Here is a 27790-nt window from a genome sequence, read left to right on the forward strand (position 1 = left end):
GATTCTGGCATTCTTAAACTCTCTGCTCACAATGTTCCCAGGGGCTGTGACTCTCATATTAACACTCTCCTCCTTCTGCCTTCAGGACTCTTACAGACAGCACAACTCCAGAAAAGGTAACAGAATTTTAAAGACAATAGCAAAAAAACCCTTCTCTCACTTTATACACCATGTAAGTCAGAGCTGGGAATCTGGGAGCACATTTGGGCTCTGAATTACTGTGTGCTCTGAGAGAGCAGCTCAGCTGACAATTCCCTCAGCAAAAGCTCTGAGCATTCTGTCCTGGCATTTTCAACATCAGGAAACCCAGCTGTATTTCCCATGTGCCTCTTACAACCTTTCCACACCCAGACAGCTCAGCAGCAACTGGTACAGGTCACTTGTTAGCACAAAATACTTCCATGGTACAAAAGCAGCACTGCCCATGTGACATTGTCCCCTCAACAGGACTCAGAGCTCACATCTGAAGGTCTGCTCACCTCAAAAATTCTTACATTCAACCACATTTTAAGATTATCTTCACAGGATTCTGCTAAGGCATTGCCATTTCTTCAGTCATTGCATTACTTGAGGCTTCAAAGCACTTTGAAGCTCTTTGTTAAATTCAAGCTCCAAAATCACACAATTTATCTAGTACACAAAACAACTTGAAAATATTTTAACTAAAGCCTTTTATTCTATACAACTGTGAAACATCATTTACCCTTCTGGCATTGCAGACTCTTCCATTAATCTTTCCTGTTACTGTGTTTTGGGATGGTTAGAAAGAAAAAAAACAGAAGGAAAGTTACAACCTTGGGCTGATTTCAAACAAAAAATTACTGTGAGCAACTCCAATGTATACAATAGGACAGGAAGACAACCAGGAAACAAAACATAACCCAAACAGTGCCTATTGGAACAGACAAAGACCCTTGCTAGTAATAAATACAAGTCAGGACAGATTACCAATAAAAGTTACAGTTCTGTTTAACCATTTAATTCACAAACAGCACTAAAAATGTGCAGTTAAAGCACAATTGTGTCAAACTAAGCATACACAGAAATGGGGATAGAAAACTGAACCTGATTCTCAAAAGATGGGAGAAGACATGCTAGCTTGATTCTGAACCATGGTTTTGTCTAAGCAATGAATTTGTTTTGCTGGGTTTAAAGTGCAGAAGGGAATGACTAATTTGACTGTATTTTGACTATTTTTTCAAATAAAACATGAGGAAAAATACTTTGCTTTTGTCTGACCAATACAATCCCAGTAATATAATTTATTGGGACTTTCCTTAGGCCTCAACCTAAATCTTGATCACAAGATACAGGAAGGGCTAGAGCATGTGTCTCCTGAAGAAACTCCAATAAAATACTGCCCCTTGAAGGCACTTGTGCTTCTGCTTCAGACAAGAGTAATTTTTAAACCATTTCTCTATGAGGATTTGTAATTTGCTCAAATCTGGCTACAAATGGTTTTCTGGGATATCCCCACATTTTCCTCACAAAAAGCTGAAAGGCCCTTACCCTCCCTCCCCCCAATAAGTTAAACTTCTATAAAAGATTACCATGAGCCTATGACAGTCACAGATTTTTAGAAATAGCAGTGAAAACAAGATCTGCATAAATCTCTAACAAAAGAATAATTGCATATAAAACCTCAGAAAAGAAGAATCAATATTTTTATCTCATGAATATGAAATCTGCTAAGAAGTTTTTTAAGTTTAACATTAAACATATGAAGTTATAATCAGAATGGTTTGAAGTTTTAACAAAATGTCACATACTTTTGGAGCACAGTTACCAAAAATTAGACTAGTGTGTCTTTAGAACACCTAAGACACAGTGCAGGAAGAAGTTATATATATTTAGAAAAAAAAAAACTCTAAGTTGCTGCAAAGCATGTTCACTCTATTATGATGCACAGCATCACTGGACTCACATTGCTCTGATATTTTTCTAGTGTTCTTATTTTGCATGTCAACAGCTCTCTAAAGCAATTAAAACAATTCTCATGTTAACCCTTGGTTTGCAATTAAATGGGCCCATTCATTCAAGTATGCAATACCTATTTTCTGGTGGTTTTTTTTTCCAAATTTCTTTTAGTGGTAGAAATGCTTAAGTAACCTGTGAGAAATCATTGCTGGAACTTCATGAATGGAATGTACTAAAAACACCTCATGTGCAGTTCTTAATTACATTGTGAAGAGTGACTAATACGGCCAAACCTGTTTGATACCGAACACGAGCAGATGAGGGGATTATGTTCTGGAAAAAAAACCAAAAGCAAAAAGGAGGAAGCAAAAGTCTGCACTGGGTTATCATCCACTCTCTGTACACCTCACACAACACAAACCACTCAGGGACCTCCCATCTCATTGACTGAGACTAGGACAGACTTTAGTTTAAGTCATATAGATTTTTCTTTTCCTCTATATTACAGGTCTATTAGTCACTTCAATTAAATGTTTACTTCCCATCCATACTGAGGCATTAGAAGTCTCCTCTACCTTAGGGGTTCAGGGCTGCTCTAGAACTACTCTTGGAACCAGCACAGCAAGGTCAAGTCAGAGATGGCTGCTCTGGGTCCGCGCTGCCCTCACGTGGATTTCTGGCGGTAGTGAAGCGTCAGGTCCCCGCCACTCTTCCAGATGAAGTGCTTGACAGTCCGAAGGTCCATGTTGGGGTCCAAAACCTGCACAGCAAAAAGGCAGCTTTTACTCAACAATTCTGCTGGGCTGGCAGAAATTAAAAAAATACAAAGCAAACCAAACTGAAAACTGATACCAAGATGAGCCATGCTGTCACCATCACATTTTCTGAAAAATCCCTTTACCAGGATTTCTTCTCCTGGGAAGCTGAGAAGCCTCAGAGAAAAATGAAAACAATGATTTTCTGATTGCTTCTCCTGTGTTTTGCTGCTTTGGAATGTGGTTTGGACATTGTTTGCCAACTAGTCATTGATTGGTTTCATGTGAATTGTTTTTACTTCATGACCAATCATGGTCAGGCTGTGGCAGGACTCTGGAGAGACTCACAAGTTTTTCATCAGTATCTTGTTAAGCCTTCTATAAGTATCCTTAGCATAGTTTTAGTACAGCATTCTTTAATATAATATAATACAATACCATAAAATAATAAATTACCCTTCTAAGAACATGGAGTCAGATTCTCAACTCCTTCCTGCCACAGGGGACACCAGAAAATACCATACCATGCAAAAGCTCAGATTTTTCAATTAGCAACTGAGCCTGAGGCATTACTGAAAGATTTTAGCAGAGTAACATGTAACTTCAGATTACTCCTCAGTGCCTAATCTCCATTACACTTATTAGGCAATTAGTGGTTTCAGACCAATCTTGAAAACTGCCAAAAAAGCAGAAATCAAAAATTCCAGAAATGTTAAAAATACAACTGTATGGAATTGTATTAAGGCCATTTGTTGACTATGAGCAAGTAACCCTGTAAGGGCCCCATGCCAGACCAAATTAAACAGGTTTTTTATGAAAATTTCTTCATCTGCCTATCTGCAACTGTCAGAAACTTGTGTCAGCACTAAGTTAACATTGTCAAGACATTTACTTAGTTTTAAAGTTAAGAGGTAATCTGTAGCATATTATAAGATCAGAACTCAAAAATGCACAACCAATTCACTGCTAGAGCCTGGTTTTGATCGCAGGGAACTTACCTGGTCCTGGCACAGAAGTTCAATCTTCTCCTCTGCTAGCACAGCAATGTCCTCCTCCTTTTCTTGTTCTCCTGCTTTCTCATTGTTGGAGGAGCTCGTTGTCTGAGACTCATTGTCCAAGTTGATGATTTTCTCATACACATGTTCCATCACCTTTCTCACCTGAAGCATGTCACTGGCTGACAGCCGGTCTCTGCAGGAGTTAGAGGTGTTTGTCAGGAAAAAACTTGAGAAACAAACTGTGTTTCTTATCTTCACAACCTCTTCCTTAGCTGTAGCAAACTATGTAACTACATAGAGATCATCTCTATGTTGTCTGGTAGTAAATTATCAGGATCATCCAGAATGCCATGATCATAACAGCAATTTAGCCAAAGAGTCACACAGCAAATAACTCAAAAAATGAGTTGAGATATTCAAAAGACCAGATAAAAATCTGCATTGATTTCTAACCAACCCAGCTCCCAGTTACAGCTCATGTGACTGCAAACTAGTTTGCATTCCCTACTGGCAGTTTTTGTCCTTTTCCTTTCAAAAAGCAATTATTCATCTCTGTTGGCAACAGGAAACAAAGCTGTGGTTCTGAACAGAGCAGCAATCTATAAATTCATCTGTTTTCCAATTAAATACCACAAAAGACAAAGTCCCATTTCAGTAGGCAGTTCTTAGACATTTCTTAGCATAAACTTGAACAACTGCCTGTTGAACCCAAATCCACAGTGCTTTTAAATATTCTGATATAACTTAGTGCTTTAGAGCAATGCTCCTAAATGACTAAGAACTTCTACAAATCCATCGAACACAAAACAATTCTCTGGAAAAATCAGTGAATTGGCTTGGTGTTTTTTTTGCTGTTTGTTTGGTTTTTTTTTTTCCCTTGAGCTTGCAGTTTTTTTCTGCAATTTGCATGTTCAATGTTAATAGTCTTATTTGCATTACTTACTTTTTTAGAGTTTTTGCCCCTGATGATGAATGAGGTTGGAGGTAGAAGGGAATCTTATTGAACTTGGGCATATTTTTCTAGAAGAAAACAAGTTTTAGAAGTGTTAATTTAGGATGAACCATTATCAGCTCCTATTTGCAGCAGCTGCTATGTGAAGTATATTCAGCTCCTAATTATCAAAACTCATGAGAGATTCCTAATCAACATCCCCACCACAGCTAACTTCCAAATTACTCATACTCCTGAGACACTTCAATTTAGATGATGCACAGATCATCTAGCTTTTGAATATAAATTATCATTTATTTCAAAGGCAATTAGATAGTATCAAAAGACAGCAGCAATATGAAGTGTATTCTCTATTCCTGAGCTCCTCACCAGGAAAGGATACCAATTATGCACAGGACTTTGAATTCTTTATCTAAGACAGTCTGTCAAAAGAAATTGAGCAAGAAGTACTTTAACTAGACACATCAAAAAATGATGCATCTCAAAGGGTCTTGATTACAGACCTTGAGACCACTTGTTTTAAATACAAACACAGCGAAAATTTAAAATGTCATTTTAGATACTGCAAAGTTAATTGTACTACATCTTAAAAAAAATTAAAACAATCCAAACTTATACACCCAATACTCACATCCACAGTGATGTCAATTACCCATTGTGGCACTGTTTCATTAAGAAGCATGGATTCAGTTTCACCACCTGAATCCCGACATAGCAACCTGAGACACACAGAAATAACCTTTATTGTAACAACAGTTATTGCCATTTCCATTAAAAAGCTTTCAGGAGAGGTTCTGCCCTTTTAATGGGCAGAGAGCCTGAACTCTGTTAGGATCATGAACTTACTGGGGAAGAGATTATTTATTTTCTGTAAAGAGCAGAAGGAGCTGTAGGAAGACAAATCCCAGAAACAGAGAGTAGGATCTCAGGAGACTACAGCTATGACACAGAAAACAGATAAAAGTACTTTGCTCTGGATTGTGTTATGGTTGTGTGTTAAAATACAGAACTGTCAGGAGAAGGGGAAAGGCACCTGGCATAAAGCAATTCTCTCCTCTTGAGAAAAATGAGCTTTGCATGTAAAGCATCTGCTAAGCTCTCACTTGAAGGAAAGAATAAAACCAGTTTTAGGAAATGTGCACATGCAATGATGGAAAAAAGACACATTTCATTTTATAAATTGCAACGAGGTATTTTGGCAGAGTCCTGCAAGCCACCTTTTAGGTCCCATAAATATGGCTTGCTCCCTCTAATGGGGCCTTTCCAGTGTTCTCTTGAGGAGGAGGAGCAGCTGCATCAGAGGGAAGATCCACCAGAACACAATGCAGGCAAATACTAAGTCCCAGGTATAACATAAATACATTGATACTGTAGGGAAAAAAGTCAGTTTTCCAAGCTGAAAATGGTTTCCTTGTTTCACTGACTAAAAGTTATATCATTCTGGGGCCTGTTCAGCCTGGGAAACAAAACCAACAAATCAAACATGCCCCACCCCTTAAATTTAAAATCCACTATGTCGGTAAATATCAAACAATTCACAGTGTTGCAAGATCAGCACTTGTTTTGCAGCACTGTTAAAATGTCTCTGATGTATCACATATCACAGTTGGGTTTTTCAATGTAGAACAAGAAGAAATAGAAGGGTAACCAGTACACATGTTGCAATACAGAGCCTGTGTTCCTGCCTGCCAGAGATTAGGACCTTCTACTGGATTTATCAACTAATTTTCGGAGCAGAAGCCAATTCTCTAGTGAGTAGCAGCTCCTGAATAATTCATCCTCAGAGATCAGCACAACACACAATCTAAAGTAGCACAATTTCATTCTAAAACACAGTTTAATTTATCAGTTTGCAGAAAGAGGGCACCCAAAAATATCACACACAACTAAGGACTATACACAACTCTTACTGCTTTAAATCCCCACACCTTGCTGATGCTCAAACTCACATGCTCAGTTGGACAAATCATCATCAACAGCTGCTTATTTTGCCTGGCAAAGTTATGTCTTAAATGTACAGAAGAGAGCAAAATAACATTTTTGATAACATTCCTGCTTCCACTAAGAAAGGGATTGCTCAGCCACTGAATTTCTAAGTTTTTATACCTGAACAAAGTGCGTCCTCCAGCCTCACCAAAAATAACTGGTGTATGTGGTGGCACTTGGAAGTATCCATTTCCCTTCTGGACTCTGTTCTCCTGCTCCCCATTCACTGTTGGAAAAAAAACCACATAAAACAGCAGTGAGACTGCACTAGGCCTTAAAACTGGGCACCCATTCCACCTACAGCAGGTGCATTTTGTAAATTAATAAACTCATAACCTCATGAAAACCAAGAAAATCCCCATTTCCAAGATACAGCAAGTATATAAAAAACCACTAGACAGTAGCAAGATCAATACAGGTTTGTGGCAGGTCTGTTTCAAAAGCCTGTGAAAAAAGGAAAAAGTCCAGGAGTCAAAACCCAATTATGAGTTTTTTCCCCCATTTCTTTTGTCAAACTGAACAATAGTAAAATTAGGAATCAACTAATGAGACTCTGCTGAGACAAGACTGTTCTTCCCTCTAGAGTGACAGTACAGAACTCTTGAAGGGTTGTTTGCACTGCTCTTCTACCTGGATTTGCCAGATGTCAAAACACTGTACTAGTAAAGCTCAGACTCACAGTGCCTTGAACTTCCTGTGTTATAAATTCAATTCATTATAGCTAATTACAGCAGTATGGTCTTCAAAGACTGAAAAACCTGATTCCATATCAGGTGGATAGGACAAGATTAAAGAAAAATCAGCATTATTTATACACCTCTTGAACAGTGCAGCTTCTAATCAGTAGGTATCTTGAAACAATGTAGAAGAATTTGGATGCCTGACTTGCACTTGGGAAAATCATCTCCATTACACTGTAGCACCTCATTACTGTATTTGAAGAGATGTTGAATTCAAGCGACATTAAGAAATTTAAATGGCACAGACTGATGAGATGAATGATTCCTCAGCTTTCTAACCAGAAACATGTAGGCAAAGAAAGGTCAGAAATTGTAACAAGCAAAGAAACAAAAAAGAAAATCTGTATTGGAAGGGGTAAACATGATACTGAAAACTCCTATAGTTTGAAAGATTTTTTTCATAACACTTCTCTGAACAATTGAGAGGAACAACACTGCACATAATTTGTGTTTATTTAAATTTGTATCTCTACAAAAATGCCAGCATCCACTTCACCTTCTCAAGTCACTGCTCAGTGCCAATCTCGTAATTTTTTTCTTTTGGAACAGCAAAGAAAATATTCTGTTGGGTGTACTCCAAACATTCCACTAATCCATACCTCTATACAGGAACAAGCAGTGTGGCATCAATAATCCAACACTACAGAAGCCTGTGAGTGACACTTCTCAAACCTTGTCTGGCTTTAAGCTGCCAACTGCCAATCCACAACAGTCTGAGAATCAGCAGCTGGATCCAGAAGAGTCTGCCAAGAGCTCTAAACCTCCTCGGAGGCCAGTTTTGAAAGAAGAAAGCAACTAATTCTTGGCACAGTCTTGTCACAAAGCAGTGAGATATGCTGAATGTGCAGTTTTCTTAATTGCATCATCTATCTATAGAAAGTAATTTCTTGATCACCAAAAATGAGACTTAGTTAACTCTGACCTGGGCTGAATTGAGCTCCAACTCAGGACTTACAGAGTCTCTTATTTTGCCAAATTCAGCCTCTACCTTACATTTGACATGGCTTTCATCTAAGGCCTGATTAGACTTGGCATTATTACCTTAAACACGACTTTAAGGAGTTTTCTATGGAATTACTTCATGCATTATTACACTGAAAGTATTTTTTCCAATAAAGCTTTTATTTTGTTCACAATACCTAGAAGAAAACTGGAATTAAGTCAAGAGAATACTTGCTAATGTTGGATAACTGAATTATTACTATTTACTGCCATTATCTAGTGTTTCTTTTCCAAGTCAAGCCTCAGTTTGCCAGTAATTGTTTTTCATCAATATTTTTCATCATGTTTCTATAACTTCAGAATCATTTATTCACCTACTTTTTTTTTTTACAGAGAGACCTAAGATTTTTGCTGATAATTTCAGAAGTACAATACATTTCTAGTGTAAAGCAAATTCAGAAGTGCTAATAAACATGAGGTCTATAATGCACAGAGAAATAGGTGTAAGACAACAAATGTCTCTGTTTAAGAAACATATAAACAAACAATGCATGGACAAGTAATAAAAAAGGAAAATATTAAAATACTAACCATGGTTTATTTCATTTTCTTCTTCATCCATTGGATTGATATGTGTTCTAGGCCAATACTCCAGAAGTGCTTGCAGCAGAAGCCCTCCAAGGTTTACTGTCAACACACAGTGAGGCAGAACTTCAATCACACAGAAAAACATGGGCAATACAATAATGTCCATTTGATCCACAGCTGAAAATTCCCCATGAGTTTGAGCAGGCCTGTTCCCAAAGCAAACTATTTATGGGCACTGAAATCTGCTTGTCACAATCTGAGAGCTGCATGTTACAATGTTTCAGGAAAAGCTGATTTTAGAATCCCTGCTGTTGGATCACTCTTGTGCTTTAGCATTCTCTACATTAGGTTATAATTACTTTTTCCCTTTTGCATCTTAAAAGTTTAAAACAAAATTAGATGTAAACCCTGAACATGACTGTTTCAGAAAAAAAGGAAATACTTTCTTTGGAGAATATGCTACAGAATTTAATATTAAGAAAGTAAGCCTCAAAATCCAACCAGATACTGACATGGGTGGCACTGGAATACTTCAAAACATATATACTGGAATTTGTTCTGATTTCTTTGTTAAAATAAAACTTTATTATTAGTTAAAACTTACATTTTGGATCAGAACCATCGGGACTGCTAAATCCAGCATCCTTTGCTGAAACCCAGGCTGCAAAGCAGTCACTTTCATCCAAAGTAATTGTCAACATCTGTTGGCAAAAGACCATGAGGAATGTAATAGTTTGGGATTAAGTAAATCTATTAATCTCTAACTTTGCTCCTACAAATCAAAGAATTTCTGAAAGCATGACAGCACACTTTGTTTACCAAACTGTATTAATTCGCAATTGGTATTGGTGGACTATACCACAAATTAATTAAAAGGTATGTTACTCCAATTATTAAGAAATAAAATTTGCTGTTTTATTTGAAAATAAATTTAATCCATCAGATAAGCAATGAATGTTCTTCTAAAGTTAACAAACTAAAACCTTTTTGAACAAACAATACATGAAAAAAAGCGAAACATGACATTAAAACAACAGATGTAGGAGCTGTATCTCACCCCAGTTTTCAAATCCACTGAGAACCAGTTTGGCACATAAACCATTTTAAATCTCTTCTTAATTTCTTCTTCAAAATCTACTTTCCCAAGGTCTTCAACTTTACATGCCTGTTCACCAAAAGAAATGTACAAGTACTGAGTAATATCAACACTCAAGACTTTTCCTTGATTTTCATACACACATGGAATGATTGTGACTTATGATCTCTCCTGAGCACTGCAGTCCAAAAACATCCAAGTTAAAGGTTAAATCTTTTTTAAAAAGTCACACAGTTATTTATATTTTAAGTAATTTTTTTTCTTCATTTATCTCTGAGGGAGTGGAATCAAGCCAGTAGAGAGGTCTGGAAATGTTACTTCAGATTATTAGAAAATATTTTCCCTACACTGAGTAGAATGCTGTCTTCTAATAGCCCCTGTCATTTCTCTCCCCATCAGTACCAATACTTCAGTACTCCATCAAACACCAGTATTTCCAGCACATCTAGCAACTAATTCAGCTCAACTACTGCAATGGGAACAGCAGTGAGTGAATTTCTGTGCAGAAGCTTTATTTCTGGTTTTATCATACTTTTACTTTAAAAGTCCTTTAAGTAATTCTGTTAAAATCCAAATTATTATCATCCACTTGCAAAGTCATCCTGAAATACTTGTTTTAGGCAAACACTAAGGACTGCAACCTTGGAATTTATTCCCTCAAAATCCAGGAAAAGTTACAGGAAGCAAAGACTGAAGGGTGCAGCTTCAGGTAGGAAAACCTCCCTCTCTTCCTCCTGCACCCTCAATAAAGTCTCAGCTTTCAAGTGCAGGGAGCAACACTGACCTGGCAAATCATCTCACCTCTACAGTGAATATGTATTTAAACATATATCAAGTGACTTCTCACAGCCTTACTAAGAAAAAAATACCTGAATGAAAGTAGAAATTACCATTACCATTTGACTTTTGTCAAACATTGCACATTTAAATACAGACATAAAGAAAACTTTTCAAAAAATAATCTAGATAATTTTTAGTATATATCTATATCCTCCAACTTAATTTCTTTTTCACTTCATTTAACAACTCAGTAAGTTGGCTGAGCATGCTTTACCTCATTACTGATCTTGGCTGCTGCACTGCATAGCTCAAGAACAAGAAAATATTTAGAATTTAAACAGGCTTTTGCCAGAGAAGAAATTGCTGACCACCTCACTGATGTGGGATTTGAGTCCTTTCTCTCTGCACTCTTTCCCCTCTCCTCTGAGCAATCATTGGGTAAAACAACATAAAGAAATGTGACACCAAGTCTCCCCAGGCAACATCAGGCTTCCTTCTGTTCATTTTCCTGCCTTCCTGAGTTACCAGCAAACATAAGCCCTCTTTGAAACAAAACTGCATGAAAACATACATTACTATTTCCTGGAACAAATTCAAGGGTCTGAACTTCAGGAGAATGCAGATGTCAATACTGGATTGAATTCAGGTGAATGCAGATATCAACCTCACCCCAGGGAAAGCTACAAAAAAGCTCAGAAATGCCCCTCCTTTTTCAAAAGGCAAACCTTTCATGAAATCCTGAGACAGAAAGATGATTTACTTTCTACCACAGAAATCTCAAACAGTAAAAGTGGATAGATAAAAAAGTGGCACAAAATAATCAATGATCCAACAGTAGAAAATCTGAAATTACATTCTTACCTTCAAGACATCCCAGTATGCCACGTTATTATTTGTGTCTTTGGTTAATATGTGCCTCTTGTCATTAAGAATGTGGCACTGAATAATACTAGCACCCCCTGGCAAACAAACAAGAATTAAGGTTACTGCTGTCATTTTTATCTAATATCACATTAAATTAAATTGCATGACATGACATATGCTGTTCTTTGGTTTCAATTTTTTGTGTAAACCTTGGATACCACCAAGGTTTAAACATGATTTTAACTGTAACCAACAGTGGATAGACAATAACCACATTGTTCTAGTTGAAATCATAGTATCAAGCTTTTAAAAAACTGAGTCAATCTTAAAGCTCGATCACTTGTGCTAAAGAAAACAGATTTTACAAGGTCCTCTGCAAAACAGCTGTTTACCTTTTATAACTTGGTCAGGCTGTGTACACAGGGGTGGTATGGGATTGGTACAATCATTATCATAATCTCCTGATGCTCTAAAATTATGGATTCCCTTCAAAGTCTAAAGAAAGAAAGAAAATAATGACACATTCATAATCATCACATTCAAAATCAAACTCTGCTTTTACCTGTGAGTAACAACTGCCAGTTCATGCTGATATTTAGATGTTATCTACTCAGATCCAAGGAATAGAATTTATTTCTAAAAGCATCATAACCATAGAGCAAATAAAGTAATTCTAAGCTTCATACATTTTGAGCAATTTTAATATTAGTATTTTATGATTTATTCTAAAGAAAATTTACACATCACAGTACATCCAAATGCCATGACTACTCCATTGTATTCACAGACTGTAAAATGTATCACTTACCCATTTATTCACAGAGGATTTAGTTGTTGCTACCCAAAGTGCTGGAGGAGGATCAGCTGATCTATCCAGTTCCATCTAAATAATAAAACAAATTTTCAGTCATGCTTAACTTAGCTTCCCTTTGATAATTTGTATTGTCTTGTATAGACCCACTCCTATAACAGAGTATCTCAGAAACAGCATGACTTTCAGTTTATTGCAGAAATACAAAGTTTAAATGAAAAGTACCTAAAATGAAACTTTGAAAATCCAGAGGAATTATTACAAGTATTCAACAAATGAATTCTAGACTTGGGCAATAATAGTTGCAATGTGTATTAACACAGTAGCTAGAGTTACTTCCAGCATGATGCAGTCTTGCCTAATGGACAGCTTCCTAAGTACAGGATTTTCTGAATTACTTTGTATTCAGACACTTCATATGGTTAAAATGAGAATGTAAGAAGTTCTAATAGAAAAAGCAGAATTTTATATATTTGGCTCTGCCATTACATTTCTCAGATCACTGTAGCCAAGATTAGAGGCCCCTTCTGACCTTTGTACAGCTGACCAGCACTTTCATTTTCCATTTTGAACTGAAATCTCACATCCTGACTTTTCCAGAACTAAATTAATGTATCCAGGATTTTATCTTAACACTCTAAGCTAGAGTTCACTCCCAAGGAAAGCCAGGCTGCTCATATCTATTAGCATATGTTTCAATTGCACACTCCTTATACACCTGCAGGTTCTAAAGTCATGTCACTAAAGTCAGAGACAGCAAAAAAAAAAAAACAAACCAAAACCAGCCTCTTTGAAAGATTCAGACATGTGCCTGCAAATATCATGCTTAGGTGCTCAAAAAAATCCACAAACAACTTTACTCCTGGTTCCCATGAGTATGTAAGATTCTAAAACAGTCCTGTGCACATATGCTGCTGCTAAGAAAAATCCCCTTTTGTATAAAACCTTGGCAATGCCAGCTGAGTTTCTTAAAACTGTACTAGAGCCTGATAAACCCAACTTCTCATGTGTGAAGCATATTCAATTTCAGTAATGTTCAAATTTGCACATTTTCAGTAGCTGCCAGGCATCCATCTTCTTCAGGCAATTAAACTTCAGATGCAATTTAGGAGACAGAGCCAATCTGCTGAAGATGTGGTGTAGTAAACACTTGTTAGCCAATGTGAATTCTTTAATCAATTTATACCTCAAGCCACTGTTTCACAAGAAAACACGCAATTATCCTTTTATACTATGAGAGTCACAGAACACTGGCACAAGTTGTGAATTCTCCACTCTTGGAAATACTCAAAACCCATCTTGATGGGGGTTGAAAACTGGTCGAAAACTGGTTGAAAACTCATCCAGTGCTCTTGGGCAGGGCAGAGAAATGGACCAGATGATCTTCAGCCATCACTCCCAAGCTCAGACGTTCTATGATTCACTGAATTAAACTCAATTACCTTAAGAACTGGTGCCTTTTCTTCACAGATCAGCACCCTGATATCAGGATTTCTTAGATCTGTACAATAAATCTTCCTGTCTCTTCCTCCTGAATAAATATGAGTGAAGGCTTCATTGACCTGCAGAGCCCAAACACCCTCATCATGGACTCTGTACGTGGCTATGCACCTCTGCTGCCCAAGGGACCACAGGCGGATCGTCCCGTCAGAGCTGCCTGAAAGACACTGAGCAACAACCAGCAAATTTCAATCAAATAGTTATTTCAGTATTTCAAAATATTTTTTCCCCATAAAAAGATTTGATCACTCATATATTTATATTTTTCCTCGAAAATGGTGCTAAATCCTAGTCAGGATTTCCAGTATTTTATGTAAACCCACCGCACACTTAAATGAACAGTGGTAAAATCAACTTTCACCCATCAGCCTCCCCCTCTTAACCACTAAATATCTGTAATCTATGACATTAAATAATTACATTGAAATGGACTAATGACTTTTTTCTACTCTGTAAAATGCCTTTGTCTCAGGTTAAAGCACGTACCTGGGTGCCATCTCTGTTCAACAACAAAGCTTTGACATTGTCTGTGTGCCCTTTGAGTTTCATTAGTTTTGCACAAGTCCTTGGATCCCACACCCTTAGAACCTATGGGAACAGACATTGGATAAATGACATTAACACCATTCTTCTCACCAATGTGCTACCTCTGCAAAAATGAAGCCTTTCCAAATGAATCAACCCTTATTCCAAACATGTGGACACCCATCACTGAAAATATATGTTTGAACAAGACAGACATAACTATATCTCATGCAGCTCTAATAATCAGATGTGATCTTCTCCTAATTTAAATTAATTTGTTCTGGCTTCTTTTGTCATAAAGAAATTAAAGAATGGAAGTGACTGGAAACAGGACAGTGTCATGTGGGCATAAACTATGCTTCTGAGAATCTCTAAGATGCTCCACTGGTGTATCCTATTTTCTGTTTTATATTGTCTTGGAAATAAAATTCTCTCAAGGTTAGATTAGGTAAAAAAAACCAACTCAGAGATATAAGCCTGTTTTACCTTCCTTAACAAAGAGCAAGGGCTGTCTCTTGGGAACACTTGAGCTTCATTAGCTTCTTCATTTCCCACCTCCTGCAGGGATCTTGCAAATTGCTGGCACCTTCTCTCCTACCTGCAGCAACTGCTTCAGTTTTGATAATCATCTGAGTCATGTGTCCTCAAAATCAGAGCTCTTGTGGGGAAATGTAATGATCCCTGACAAAGAGGGTTACACAAGATGATCTGACTGTCTCCCCTATGTATTAAAGCTCTATGGATACATCACATCTTCTGACTGAGGCAGGATTTGTATCCTACACTTGCACTCCCACTTCAGAGAAGTGTCTGCCCTCGCTATTGAAAACACAAAAGCTGCTACAGACATGACATTGAAAATGAATAAAATTGTCTCTTTATACTGAAATTGAACTGAAGTGAAATGAACCCCACCAAATTTTGCTTACCTTTTCAGTGGACCCTGATACAATAACTGTTCCCATTTGATTCATTGCAAGGCTGTAGATTGAGTCTTTGTTCCCACTCAGGGAAGAAGCTATTTCAAAATAAAATTCACATTTTCAATTTTAATGCTGTTATTTGAAACACATACTTATTGACTCAAAACTGGTATTTTAATACTCCTTGACTCATGAAAATAGTGCCACTCTGCCCCATATAAAGAGTTGCTTTAAGAAAGACTATAGTCAGCATAGTGCTGGGAAAACCCTTTTCCAATTCTTAATCTACTGCTGCATAAAAACAAAGTAACCCCTCAGATTTATGGTCATTACAATTTTGGTGACCTTTTGGCACCACAGTTCCGTGCCAGGGCCATCAAGCTACTCTTGCTCAACTGTGTCATTGGAATATGACACTTTGTGATCTTGTAACACACAGCATTTGGATTTAAGTGCAGAGATTTTTTTTCCAAGCCAAGTAACAGTAAAATTCTACATTTTGTATTAAAGGCTCTTCTAATTCAGCAGAAATGCAGAGAAGTTACACGGCAGCACTGAAATGTGTTATTTGAGCAGGGATGCTACCTCTGCACTTGTGAAAACCATATGGCAGCTCCTTAGCATCACACCTACCATCAGAGCTGAGGAATTCTATACCAACCAGCCTAACCCTCTTTTGGAGATTAAAGTACCAGTCCTTCAACTCAGAAAAGCACAGACATAGCAAATGAAAATCATCTATTTAGAGAGCACAATCAGGCATTTCATCAAGCCTCAAATCCATACCATCAGTATGCCAAGAAGGCTGAGAATAGCAGCAAACTGCATGGCCAGTAAAAATGAGAAACTTCACACAATGATTTATTTATAAGATGGAGCCAAGTTTTCAACACAGGATTTGTAACCTAATATCATAATTTAATATCACATTTTGTCACAATGGAGAAGCCTGTGTCAGAGGGGTTTAGGTTGGAAATCATGAAGATGTTCTTCCCTCAGAGGGTGGTGGGACACTGAACAGGCTCCCCAGGGCATGGTCACAGCCCCAGGGCTGCCAAGAGACCCAGGAGCATTTGGACAACAGTCTCAGGCACAGGCTGAGATTTTTGGGGCTGTCCCATGTAGGGCCAGGAACTGGACTCAATGATCCTTGAGGGTCCCTTACAATTCAGGATATTCTATAACCCTATACTCTATATATATTCTATATATTCTACAATGCCTTTCTGGGAGAGAAGCAGAACAGGTGACTTCCTAAAAGATGAGGGTGACATTGGCCATTAACCCTGATGAGTAGAATTTTCAGTTTCTGCTTGCCTTCCACTCTCAAGTGAGTTAGATCTCACCTGTCAGTTATCCTTACATGCAATCAGTGCTTTGTGTTACTGTGTGCTTTTTAGTCTAGTTTATCTAGTAACTTATTCTTCTGACAGATTTGACAAATGTATCAAGTCCTGCTTTAGGAGCTGTACTTCCTGTTTTTCAGCATCTATACCAAGAAAAAACCAACCTCAAATCACAAAACACAGAAAAATGTAGGAACAAATAAGCTAAGAGAACATTTCTATAAAAGGCTGGTTGAGAGGTTAAAATCTTCCCAAGTTAAAGTTCTATCAAGTTTCAGAGAAACCAGCATGTTACAGTTCAGGAGAAACAGTTCACAGAGACTTGTCCTCTATTCTAAATGCCATGACTGTTGGCTGCTCTAGATTTCCAGCTATTACATAACACAACAAATGGACTCAATGCATGCAAACCCCTCCTTCAAATTTCTTGCCCATGTTTTATGTACAGACAGAAAAAGGCATCTGTGGTTTTAAGCTGACCTCACAGATTATGCTACTCAATAAAATGGATTGCATTTGCCTCCCCTCCCCAGGTACCTACTTGTGACAGTATTATTTGAGGCAGTCAGTGCTGTGAGAGTATTTACATCCCAGAGGAATATCTGTCTGTCCAGCCCAGCAGATGCTACCAGCTCCTTATCTTTTGCATATGCTAAGGCTTTCACATAGTCCTACAATAAAATAAATACAACAATATGAATCAATGTTATCCTTTTGAAGTCTACATCTTAATAATTGTAAGAATGGCACTGATCACACACAGTATTTACAGATAATGTTTTTCACCTTATGCGTCCTTAGTGTTGACATGCAAAATCCCTTATGTGCATTCCACACTTTAACAGTAGTATCTGAAGAAGCAGATATCACTAAATTGGAAAGAATAAAGACTAAATTTTAATGTCTTATATATTACTTTAGAGCATATTTGTACTAGTCTAAGTTGTTTTTCAAAAGAGATTAAAAAAATTCATGTAACATTTCAATTTTCATTAGAACAGCTGCTTAGACTATTTACCAAAATTAAAATATACATCAAAAATTAATTTTACATGCTAAGAGAAGATGCAAAATAATTAAAGCAGCAGATAATTTACTTGTATACAGTTTCTAAATACTGCAGTTCTGAAACTTTTAAGTACTTACATGTTTTGCCATTGCAGCAGAGCACAATGTCATTTACCCAATCTGTGTGATGTTCCATAGATGCTATATAAGGGTCTTGCTGCAAATTAAGAAAAAATAAGCTCATCACCAATGGAGAAGATTGTGACTATCACATCCTGTTGTGGTACCTTCTTCAACCTGCATATGGATTCAAAGTTTCCTAGTGCAGAGTTGTTTGAAATCACTCTCCCAGAACCCTTTTTGTGAGAACTACACAGTTATGTAACATGCCACAGTACAACCAATACCAAAAGGATTCTGTGATCACAATAATTGGCAGCTGTTAAGAAACAGCATCAGGTACAGCCCTGTAGGCAGCCTACCAGCAGAATAACTTGGAAAAAAAGTAGGTTTAGAGCCAGGGAGGCTGTCCTGACTGACCTTGTGCTGATTGACACTCCATATCCTTATGATGGAGTCCCGCCCTGCCGTGAAGAGTCTGTTTAATGCTGGGTCCAGCTGAAGCGCATTTACCCCGTTCCGGTTGTACTTCTCCACTTCATCTCTAATCACATAGGAAACCTAAAACACATTTGCACAAATCCAATTATGGTATTAAGATATTGACATGGCCATAAAATCTGAACATCTCATTTCATCTTTGTAAGGTTCTTGAGCAGAAAACACAGAGAGTTTTACAAGCATTGTCTGTCAGTTTGAGAGTTACCAGCACCACCAAAGTTATTTGCCCCCAAAAATGGGTAACAGTCAGAGAAGATTTAGCAGTGATACAACTGGAGCCCAGTGGATTATTTTAATCATTGCAACTTAAGCTGAGTTAGACCCAGAGAATCCTCAGTTCAATTCCCTGCTGGGTGTGCATATTCTGGATGATCTTACACAACACACTGAGTCTGTGTGTCACTTCCCAAGGGGGTTCCACAGTTTCCATAGCTGCAATGTCAGTATTTCCCAGCCTCACAAAGGAGAGGATGTGGTCACCATGGCCGACAAAGCACTGAAAGACTGCAGATACAAATTCAATAGGTGTCACTACTAATTTTAAACCAATTTTTTAAGAAATGCCTACCTGCCAATATAATAAGAAACTCAAACTCTTAGTGCTCTTTCAGATAAATTATTCCATTAGTTTCTTTCCTTCTGTGTTTGACAGCACTGTGTGTAAAGGTTATTTCATGGGTTTGCTCAGAAAAACTAAAGGGAAATTTCAGGAGACCCTGAAAGACCACAGCAGTCTCCATTATTAGTGTTCAGTAAATACAATTCTAAGACACTGCAGTTTCTTCAGAGCTCCTGCACTCACTTTCCTGATCCCTGGGTTTACACACTGCTCTGAGGAAAGCCCTCACACTGAGAGAAAAGGAGGGGAAGATGCCAGTTATGCATCCTGCCAGATTCTATAAAATATAACCAGAACAAGGTAAAATTTCATGCTTGGTGTAATCAAACCTGCTCAAAACAGGAATCCTCTGGACACATAAGCACCAGTGTTTTGAAAATGCTTACAAGGAGTAGTCCTGGGCTAGAGATCTGAAATCAATTTTTCACTCCAGTAACTGCATTAAAGTAGTATAAAGAAAATGTTTTCCAGATCAGATCTCAGGTGACACCAAATAAATCCAATAAATTAAGCTGTTCACTGGTCCTTATCACAGAAGTATTTTACAGCAGCTCAGATTCTGTACCATGAGAGCTGACAGGTCCATTTGGTGAACGTGGGAAACACCTCCATCAAATTATCCCATCCTCAGGCAGCACAGCCAGAGCACTGATGCTTCCAGAAAACCAGTCCAGTGCTATTCTCTGGTTGAGAAACAGCTGCAGCAGCTTTACAGACCAGCACTGAAGGACCAAAATTAAGAACCTCCTTTATCCTCCTGCCTCAACACTCTCCATTATCATTCCACAAGTCCTTCACTACACTTAATAATGTGATGTACATAATACATAATTGTATATGTGTAATACACATAAGTATATTATTATATCCCCAATGCTCTTAAAGACCTTCTGTCAGCCACTCTCAGCCTTTTAGTACCACAGCTCTGCCAGTTTTAGACTGTATCCTCATTTCCAATACTTTCAGCTTCTTTCACCCATCCCAGACTCATCCATAACATTCTCACTCTCCATGCTCAAGTTTCCACCTACACACAGCTCCAGAGATGCTGCTGCAAGGAGACACCATCAGCCACACAGAAGTGCTCTGTTAAAGCACTTCAAGCACTTGAGGTATTATTTCTTTGTGAGATGCAGGGAGAAAGATGTGTGCCAATCCTTACCTGGGCTTAATCATATCATGGCTCTATTGCTGAAAGACCCACACAGATTATGTGCACAAAACTCAAGGTTTAACATGATTCCAACACAAGGCAAAGGGATGCCCATCAAATTCATGTTGCTATCAAACTCTTATAAAACCAATGAATACACTCAGGTAAAAATACTATATGTGACCAGCTAAGACACAAACCAGTAGATCAAATTTAATGTTATTCATTAGAGAGAGCAATATTTTCCTGACACAGTATCAGGTTCAAGATCAGCAGGGCCCTCCACCTCTTGTTTTCCCAAATGCTACCAGGATATTCTTGAAGAAATCCTCAATTTTTGGATTTGTTCCTCTTCTGTCAGTCACCTCCCATATTTGTTATATGGTAGGGCCCTCCATCTCTCATTTTCCCAAATGCTACCAGGATATTCTTGAAGAAATCCTCAATTTTTGGATTTGTTCCTCCTCTGTCAGTTGCCTCCCATATTTGTTATATTTTCAGGTATAATTTAAGAGCTCTTCATTCCACTCATAAGTTAGATTGTCAAACTATGTTAGTCACCTAAGCACGGTAACGCCGATGCTTTCTGCACATAATGATGCTACTTCTTTTTAGTTTAAAGGAAGTCAAGAAAAACACAGGCATAAATATTTAAAAATGCAAAAAAATCCCCAAATGATGGCTTACTTTAACAAGTAAGGTACTTTTCATGTATGATTAAGACTTTCACAGGACTTTGGAAGTTGAGTCATATTTCTACATTAATCTTGATGAAATTAAAGTCAGCTCAACCAAATGCTGTTTTTCCCTCACAAAAAGACATAATCAGAGGAGACTGACAACCATTTCTCATTATCAACAGCACTGAAATAGTCAAAAGTTAATTTGCCCTCTATTGCCTTTAATGACTTCCACATATTAATTCAGTCACACATCTCTTGGCAAGTATTGCTTTTATTTTAAAAGAATTGGGCTAAAGAGAGGGGTTATATTGTTTCAGTGTTATTGTTCCCTTCTAGATCTGAAATGGATCTCAGCAGAAGCTGAGCAGGAAATCCAACATCATCTTTCTTTCTCCCTGTGACAAACTTGGGTAAATAACTCTGCTGTAACAACTGAATTAAACAAGATTAAAATACTGTGTTTCTTTTATTGGCGTAAATACAAGAGATCTTTGATGCAAAAAAATATAGCAAAACAACAAAAAGAGCTTGATACAGAATTTCCCATCAGTGACTGCTACTGTGCACAGAATTCAAACAATTATTTTTGTCTCTCCTCAGAATTTTACAGTGTTATTTACTGTCCAGAGAAGGAATATATATATTTGGAATATATGTACTTATCAGGACAAGTATACTTGTCCTGATAAACTTTCTTAAAAATTGAAGGACTAACAATAAGAAAAAGAAATTCCTATTTTATTAGGTAATGATAACTTCTTCCGTGTCATGGGGAGAAACCATGACAGACATTTTTCAATCAGAAAAGTAATTCTAATCCACATTAAATACAGACTTCCTTTTTTTTTTTAATTATGATACTACAAGGACAAACAAAGAAAATGAAAATGAGAGAAAATTATTCTGTGGTCAGCAAGTTGATGGGACAAAACACCAACACTTGAAATGAACGCTGCAATTTCAGCAGCTGGCTAAGGACAAGGCAAACCATCTGTCCTGAAAACAGTATGAGCTGAAAAGGACTACAGCAAAGAATGCACTCTCCAACTCATTTTGGAGACCAAATGATATCCAAGAAACTGTCAGCTGTTTACACCGAAAATACTTATTTATTTGCTCATCCAAAATAATAAATATTGACTGGTCTACTCCTGGTAACCAGTCACTGGGGCTGAAATAAACATCTTGTGTATTAACAAAACTAGATCAAGACACACAGCACATGTGGCTGAACTAAAAACAACCCCATGAGACATTTGTTGCACACCACATGGAACCCTTTGGAAAGGGAGGTATAACACCAGAAGCATCCAGATACTTGCACTTAAATGCATTAACTCCATATTAACATAGAAGGAAAAATTAGGGGCCCCACAAAATCTGTTGAAAGGTTGCTGAAATGCATGGGGAACTTGTGTAAGAGAGGTGGACACACAGTCAAGTCAACAAAACCAAAACATTCACTAATAAGAACAGAGGAAGATTGCTGAAAACCCACATGAGTTTGTCCATTATGTTCTTATTTGAGGAGAAAAAGGTGAGAAAGTGATTTTTTGTTTGGTTGGGTTTTTGAGTGTCACTTAGCATAGACTTAAGAAATATTAGAAGATTTAGTAAGTATGCAAAAATACAAAGTATATTTTCAAGTCTGTGTGTACACAAACATATCTAAACAATAGAAATGCAGTGAAGTTGTGTCTGAGGAGAAACTGCTGTGAATAAAATTCACCTCTGCTCCTGAAGAACACAGATCTTATCACTGAAGATAAAGCACTGGAAAGGGGTGTGGAGACCCCAGAAGTGAGGGCTCTGAGACCTCAGGGGCATTGCTCCTTGGAGCAGGCTGGAGCACATCCCTGCTGTGCCCTTCCCAGCAGAGCACAGAGCCAGGGGCAAAATCTGGGATATACAAACAGACACAAAAACTGGGATATAGATCAGCATTGCTTTACTGCCACATTGGCTGGGAGGAGCAGGCCTTGTGGCATGTGAAATATTTTACTAACAACCAAAGCTTTGCCATGGACGCTGCTGCAGCTTTTATAAGCTCCCAGAATGAGTAAGAATCTTCCACAGCAGCAGTGCACAAACATCCACTCATTAGAAAGAGTTTATGGGATTCAGGAGCCTAAATGGATCAGGAGTAATCATTTTAATGACTACCTAAGAGCTCCACACATAAAGCTACTGCCCACAGATACATTTTGGCACACAAAGCCAAATGAATTTCTTGCAGGACTTACACTTATCCGTGCAGGAAACACTTGTATCAACTGATGTGGGATCATGTTACCCTTGTTACATTACATGCATTATAACAGACTTTATCTTCACAGATGGGTAAAATCTGCTTTTAAAACATCCCACCGAACCACATGGAGGAAATTGTAACCAGCTGAGCTCTGAGGACACTCATTCCTTGTTTCTAAGTGAGCAAAAAACAAAAAAAGGTATTTCTCCAAATAATGGGAGGGTTCTATGAGAGGGTTCTGAACTGCATCAAGAATGAGATAAACAGCAGTGAAATACCCAGGAAAAAAAAAGAACATTGCTTTAATATCTTAGTGGAGCATATGTATTCCTAAAAACATGGCTTTTAATTAAGAAGACTATTTGAATTTTTATCTAGGTTCCAGAATAAAAGTAATGGAAGGCATTAAGAAGCTCATTTTATCTTTTTACAAGGGAATCAACATATTGGCTATGAGTTTGCTTAAGCATTACATGAAATAAATAAATATTCAGAATTCTAATTTTTACATTTATTATATATGAAATATAAAAAGACAGATATCACACCTACTAAGCTGCAGTATTAGTGCACAAATATGACAAAATCAGTTCAAAAAGATCACAATGGTTTGGGTTGGAAGGGACCTTAAAGATCATCTCATTCCACCCACTGCCACAGGCAGGGACACCTGCTACTAGACCAAGTTGCTCAAACCCCCATCCAGCCTGGCCTTGAACACTCCCAGGAATGGACAATGAGATTTTCTTACTCTGTACAAGATGTGAAGCTAAAAAGTGCTTAAAATTCATGCAATCATATTATAAGGATGCTGATCCTTATATGGCAAAACTCTCATGTTGTTTCAACTGTGGGGGTAAATTTATTCTGGCCAAGGAGCAAGTTTGGGAGAGCAGTCACAATGCAACTCCTCCAGGGTAGCTCCTTCAAGGCACCTGCTGGGAAAGCTTCACCTTGACTTGACTGCCAGGACAACATCTGAAACTGCAGCACACGGCAAACAGCAGCATCTGACACAGCCCTGCACCCTCACTGCCTCCCAGATCAGTGCCTGACAGAGCCCTGCACCCTCACTGCCTCCAAACCAGTGTCTGACACAGCCCTGCACCCTCACTGCCTCCAAACCAGTGTCTGACACAGCCCTGCACCCTCACTGCCTCCAAATCAGTGCCTGAGACACCCCTGCACCCTCACTGCCTCCAAATCAGTGTCTGACACAGCCCTGCACCCTCACTGCCTCCAAACCAGTGTCTGACACAGCCCTGCACCCTCACTGCCTCCAAACCAGTGTCTGAGACACCCCTGCACCCTCACTGCCTCCCAAATCAGTGTCTGACACAGCCCTGCACCCTCACTGCCTCCAAATCAGTGTCTGACACAGCCCTGCACCCTCACTGCCTCCAAATCAGTGTCTGACACAGCCCTGCACCCTCACTGCCTCCAAATCAGTGTCTGACACAGCTCTGCACCCTCACTGCCTCCAAACCAGTGTCTGACACAGCCCTGCACCCTCACTGCCTCCAAATCAGTGTCTGACACAGCTCTGCACCCTCACTGCCTCCAAATCAGTGCCTGAGACACCCCTGCACCCTCACTGCCTCCAAATCAGTGTCTGACACAGCCCTGCACCCTCACTGCCTCCAAACCAGTGTCTGACACAGCCCTGCACCCTCACTGCCTCCAAATCAGCGTCTGACACAGCCCTGCACCCTCACTGCCTCCCAAATCAGCGTCTGACACAGCCCTGCACCCTCACTGCCTCCCAAACCAGTGCCTGACACAGCCCTGCACCCTCACTGCCTCCCAAATCAGTGTCTGACACAGCCCTGCACCCTCACTGCCTCCCAAATCAGTGTCTGACACAGCCCTGCACCCTCACTGCCTCCAAATCAGTGTCTGACACACCCCTGCACCCTCACTGCCTCCCAAATCAGTGTCTGACACAGCCCTGCACCCTCACTGCCTCCCAAATCAGTGTCTGACACAGCCCTGCACCCTCACTGCCTCCAAATCAGTGTCTGACACAGCCCTGCACCCTCACTGCCTCCCAAATCAGTGTCTGACACAGCCCTGCACCCTCACTGCCTTCAGAAAGGCAGGGCTAAGCTTCACAAACACCTGCCACTGGACACTTCAAATGCCTAACTCCCATTTAAAGAGTTTAACTACTCTTCTTTTTCTATGCATGGAATTTATTTTGAGGCCTAAAACATCCACTCTGACTAAACCATTAGAAACTAAAATGATATGCAGAAGCACCCTAAACTGACTATTTTGGATGGCTTTGCTTACCAGTAGAACAGGTGCATCCAAGCTAATAATAGTTCTGATTTCCATAAATTTCAACCAGCTCTCCTGCCATGTAAGGAATCAATGTTCCCTCATGCCTGAGACGTGTCTTTTGTAAAAGCCTCTTCTTCCATCCTCAGAGGCTTGGAACAAATTTCTCCAACTCTGTCTCTCTCCCAAAAACTCTCTGTAGAAGCACCCTAAATGCTCAGCCATTGGGAATTAAAATAAATCATGAGTGGTTTTATTTTTTCATTTGCAGCTGATGGATAAAACAGCCACTTAAAACTCATTTACTTGAGCAAAGTCCTGTTACTAATGAAGCAGGTGAAATAATAAGAGTCAAGAAAAAAATCCAGCTTCTAGTCAAGCTTTATAAATGTTTATCATGGAATGGTTTGGGTTGGAAGGGACCTTACAGATGCTCTCATTCCACCCCCTGCAATGGGCAGGGACACTTTCCACTATGCCAAGTTGATTGGAGCCCTGTCCAAGGTGGTCTTGAACACTTCCAGGGCTGGGAAACTACTCTGGAAAACACAACCAATCTGGATCTAAATCACAGTGCACTGCTGAGACACAGACCAGTGTCATGTACATCAAGTGTCATTAGTACATAAGGTGAAAAAAATACCACACAGCACAATGAGAACAGACAAAACATCATAAACCAGCACAAAACCACCTGTAAAAACAAACTTTTGAGCCAATCAGTGCTTGGAATACAAAAAATAGTAGTGACAAAAGGAAACAGTGAGCTCTTTGATGCATGCTGCTGTCAGGGAAATACTACTTCATAAATAGGAGTGTATCAAACAAATATCAAGGTATAATAAAAACCCCCTGCTTAGGGGTGTAACCTGCAAAAACTTGTTCACAGCACAGGCATTCTTTACATTTTAAATCATATCCGGTTTTTTTTTCTGTCAAGGCAAGGGAATTCTTTATATAGAATTGAAAGAGTCCTTCCCTTAACCACAGAAAACACTAGATGCTCTATAAGATGCCCTCTGTGATAAATGATATGTCAAAACTCAAACCCACCTCTGTTTTGAAAGCTCCTAATGCTATTTCAAGCCTAATCAATATTTCATTTGATCACACTGGATAGGTACAGCTGCAACTGGCATTTGCCACTAGGCAGCTTGGCACACTGATAATGCATTAAATCTTTTCCATAGTGAAAGCTGTAAGAACATCTAAAGGGCAGGCAGTATCACAAACAAGAAGAAAAGCATTGAGAACCATAAAATAAACCTATTTTAATGACTTTAACTGTTGAAGTCTTGACTTTTTATACGCACTTTGTAAATTCCAGTCTCCACCAAGGCTACAACAATCCATTTGTAGCTACAATTGGGCCCAAACCACAGGGTTTAATTCTTCCTCAAGTGTGCTGAGAAAGTCTACACCCACCTGACTGCCTGTGCCACGGGTTTCCTTCAACAAATGCTGCCTGGAGCTGGCAAGGAATATCTCTGAAACTTGAGAGGAAAAAAAATCCTGCTCCTCGCTCACGTGTGCGAAAGGACAGAGTGTTTTACAGAAACTAAGCAGAAACATGATGCAAAGCAGATCACAGAATGATGGAATGGTTTGGGTTGGAAGGGACCTCGAAGATCACCGAGTTCAAACCCCCTGCCCTAGGCAGGGACAGCTTCCTCTAGGCCAGGTTGCTCAGAGCCCCGTCCAACCCGGCCTTGAAAAATTCCAGTGATGGAGCATCCAGAGCTTCACTAGGAAAACTATTTCAGCGTCTCACCATGCTCACAGCAAATACTTTCTTCCCACTATCTAACCTAAAAGTACTCTGGCACCGGACACAGCCGTGACAGGAACCCGCAGCTCTGTCGCTGCTGGCAATTCCCGTTCCACCCAAGCAGGTCTGGGGTCACCGTTCTCTCGCTCTCCCGCCGTGCTCCGCCGCTTTTGATCCGAGCTGGTTCAGCTCTGCCTCCTGCGGGCTGCAGAACCCGGCCCGGTTCGGCAGCGAGCAGCAGCTCCCCCCCCTTGCTGCCTCAGGCGGCCGCTCGCCCCCTCGGCCGGCGGAGGCGGGGGAGAGACCCCGGGGGCGTGCGGAGCTGCCTCCCCTCAGCGCAGCGCGGCTGTGCGAGATGAGGCGACTGCGCTGCCATAGAAACCCCCAAAGGCTGACACCCTGCAGCCGCTGGCGCGGCCCGCGAGGCCTCCGGGCTCCCTTTGAGCCGTGCCGGCCCCGCCGCGCCCTCACCTGCACTTTCCGCCGCCCCGCCGTGTTCTGCCGGTGATGCGCCGCCATCTTGCATGTTGACACTGTGGCGTCATGTCCGACCGGAAGTGCCGGCCCCCTCACCCGGCCCGCGCGACGGTTTTATACGCGAGCAGTGGTGGGCGTGACCAATGGGGCGTGGCCAATGGGGGCGCGGCCAATGGGGGCGCGGCCGTCGTTCCCGCCCTCACGGGG

The 27790-nt window shown here is 39.6% G+C and overlaps 1 protein-coding gene across 1 annotated transcript; it reads right to left on the reverse strand.

Moving 5' to 3' along the window:
• Window positions 1–652: 652 nt before the first annotated feature.
• On the reverse strand, window positions 653–27656 carry WDR48 (WD repeat domain 48). The gene is made up of 19 exons (XM_036400008.1): window positions 27578–27656; window positions 18272–18412; window positions 17870–17948; window positions 17510–17592; window positions 17265–17394; window positions 15384–15472; window positions 14416–14517; window positions 13872–14096; window positions 12427–12501; window positions 12011–12113; window positions 11616–11713; window positions 9936–10043; window positions 9483–9579; window positions 8882–8977; window positions 6729–6834; window positions 5254–5341; window positions 4614–4690; window positions 3671–3863; window positions 653–2677 (listed from the first exon to the last, which is right to left on the reverse strand). Exons 1-19 carry the CDS (start codon window positions 27623–27625, stop codon window positions 2582–2584), a joined length of 2034 nt encoding a protein of 677 aa, XP_036255901.1. The 5' UTR covers window positions 27626–27656; the 3' UTR covers window positions 653–2581.
• Window positions 27657–27790: the final 134 nt, after the last annotated feature.

This window comes from Molothrus ater, chromosome 1 (assembly GCF_012460135.2).
Source record: "Molothrus ater isolate BHLD 08-10-18 breed brown headed cowbird chromosome 1, BPBGC_Mater_1.1, whole genome shotgun sequence".
Taxonomy (NCBI): domain Eukaryota; kingdom Metazoa; phylum Chordata; class Aves; order Passeriformes; family Icteridae; genus Molothrus; species Molothrus ater.